Here is a 2,802-nt window from a genome sequence, read left to right on the forward strand (position 1 = left end):
AATTAAGAGAAATTCAAGTTTTTATGTCTTCAGACCCACCTGTAGTCTGTATAACGGGTTAGTTTCATCAAGATGAGCCAAGAGAAGCATTTCCGTGTTTTTTTTAATACTGCAGTGATATCTGTGAACTTTATTTCACACCAGGTGTTTCTCTGATAGGGTGTGTCAGTATTACATATGTAATCCCTATATCTCATGTTGGTCTGTTTGGCCCTACTGCCACGACTACAGGCATATGTTCCCTTTAAAAAACTTGGCCCTTGAGAAAAGCAGCTATTGCTATAATTATTATCTATTAAAGTTAAAAGATTTCATCCCGTAGAAAAGAGAATTTTTATACAATGTCCGTTTAACTTTTATATGTGACAATAATTGAGAAGAACCCTGCAGGTCTGTGCCTGTCGTGATACACCCTCTTACTGTGCCGGCCTTGTTGCAGAAGACTACCAGAAAAACAGGTCACTGTATCACTATGTGAGCAGCAGCAACATAATACTGGTGTTTGATGTAAATAAAAAGATTATGAAGCTTTAAAATAACTCTTTGAATGAGTCAGAATTGCTTATACATAAATAAATATAAAAAATATTTCATAATAACTTCATTTTTAAATCATCTCTACATTAACAATTTCTTTTCCATTCAGGTTTGAAAGTTAAGGAGGAAGGAAGTCCTTCTCAAAAATGGATCAGGATTCACAAAGAGGTAAATTGTAATGTAGAAACAAAACCTTATGTATAGAATGTTTATTTTCTTTTATGACTTTAGAATGTTTAATTAGGATGGGGTAACTGCAATGTAAAGCTGAGGTACAACTAGCTTATGTAATTGTGTGACATCTAGTTTAGTCCAGTCTGGTGGGGACATACAAAGATAGAATAAAAGCACAATATTATCTGTAAATATAATATCGAATTAATCAACCATAATATTTTCACCACATGAATAACAGGGAGGTATTCCTAATAGCTGGTGAAGATTCTTAGTCATTCAGGTCATAGTCATTCCAAAAAAAGGAAAAAAAAAAAAAAAACAATCCACTGGACTTTGTTTCTCAAGTTTGAGGACGTTTTGCTTCCCATCCAGGTAGTCCTAATGGAGCCTTATCCTGAGCCTTATTCTTTCAGCTTGGACAAAAAACTAAATTCTGCCATGGGTTGTAAGGCTGTAAAGATAGACCTAATTATAATGTCAGTGCATGCACATTCATAAACCTAATGCTCTGTTGTTTGTGTTACAGCATTGTCCAACACTCTCTCCAAGCTTGGACTAGAAAAGTTGTATCCCAACAAACTCACTCTTCGTTCTCTGCTGGCTATCGACAAAGACAGCATCTGTGATAATCCTGCTTCATCACCGAAAGAGATACCACGGTATTTTCTTAAAAAATTGCTACAGATCAATGCTGACTGCAGAGCCTGCACTGAATTACCAAATGGTGAAGAAGAACATTGTGCTCCCTTCGGCTTAGAACCTTCTACTGCAGAAGACAATGACAATAATGTTCATTATCTTGATCTTATCGTGGCACTCTTCCTCTGTGCTGACAGTTTCTTAAAACAAAAAATGGCACTTAGGATGTCTATGTGCCAGTTTTCTGTCCCACTGTTGTTGCCACATTACAACAGCAGTCAAAGTGGTCTGATGCTTTGGGCTTTGAGAGATATTGTCAAAGAATGGCGTACACCTGAGATGTCTGCATCTAAAAGTTTTGCAGAAGAGAGTGTTGTCGAAATAAATGCACCATTCTTCTCCTTTGTTAGACTAAAAAACAGCAGTTTATCAAAATCTCAGTTGCTCAATCATATACTGAGTCATGGCCAACAGCATAAAAATATATTTATGCACAGGGACATGGAGGGTGGGGCACATCAGAGAGAGATTGCGAATGGACTGGTGGAGATTAGCTGGTTCCTTCCCAGTGGAAGAGAAAATCCAGACTTTTTCCAAAAACCGGTGATCGTTGCTAATTTACGAGGAGACATTTCTAAATCACCTAGAGAGTTTTCTTTTCTTTGTCAAGAGTCAACAGCTATCTTTGTCCTCATGGACAAAATCCAGGAAGATGAACAAAGGACTTTAACCTCTTTTCATGATGTAAAATCAAAACTCTTCTTTGTGTTCAATCAAAACAAAAGTGCAAAAGAAGATCAAATATCTGTTCAGACAACGATGGAAAAATTAGAGCTACCAAGAAACCATGTGATCATGAAAGACCAAAAAACAAACGTTGCAGGTTTTTCAAGGAGGTTTTGTGCAACCATCAACAAATCACCAGCTTATTTAACTAGCTGTGTGAGCATTGTAAACATGAGTGATAAAGCTATGGAACTTGGTCTGTCTGTGGATGAACATAGGAGTGACACACAAAAAAAGGCAGCTGAGAGAGTTATGGAAGAAATTGGGGTAAAGACCATATCTGATTACAAAAAACAGGAATCTTGCTTGCAGGGAGAAAATTGGAAAAAACTTTCAGATTTAGAAAAGAAGGCATGTAGGTTGCCTAAAGTAGGTGAATCTGAAGTGGAAAATCACTTGTCTGAGTTACAGCAGGAACAAGAAAGAATCAGAACAAAACAAAGCAAATATAAACTATCAAAGGCAATGAAAACATTTATCGAAACTTTATCTGTGTCAAACAAAGAGGAAAGAGATTTTTTCTTGAAATGGATAATACTTAAACTTGATTCACTCACACGAACCAAACTCTCTGAACTAAGAAAAAAATTACAAGAGAAAACACAATTAGAAGCTGTTGCTCAATTAGACCAAGCCCTGCTTATCAGCTCTTTAGGAATCGAG

The 2,802-nt window shown here is 36.5% G+C and overlaps 1 protein-coding gene across 1 annotated transcript; it reads left to right on the forward strand.

Moving 5' to 3' along the window:
* Nucleotides 1-683: 683 nt before the first annotated feature.
* On the forward strand, nucleotides 684-2,097 carry LOC107097715 (up-regulator of cell proliferation-like; the record flags this gene model as incomplete). The annotated part of the gene is made up of 3 exons (XM_015394973.1): nucleotides 684-705; nucleotides 1,241-1,679; nucleotides 1,725-2,097. Coding segments are annotated over exons 1-3 (834 nt in total), but the record flags the coding sequence as incomplete, so codon positions are not given.
* Between the last annotated feature and the right edge of the window lie 705 nt (nucleotides 2,098-2,802).

This window comes from Cyprinodon variegatus, unplaced genomic scaffold (genome assembly GCF_000732505.1).
Source record: "Cyprinodon variegatus isolate N-32 unplaced genomic scaffold, C_variegatus-1.0 Scaffold716, whole genome shotgun sequence".
NCBI lineage: Eukaryota > Metazoa > Chordata > Actinopteri > Cyprinodontiformes > Cyprinodontidae > Cyprinodon > Cyprinodon variegatus.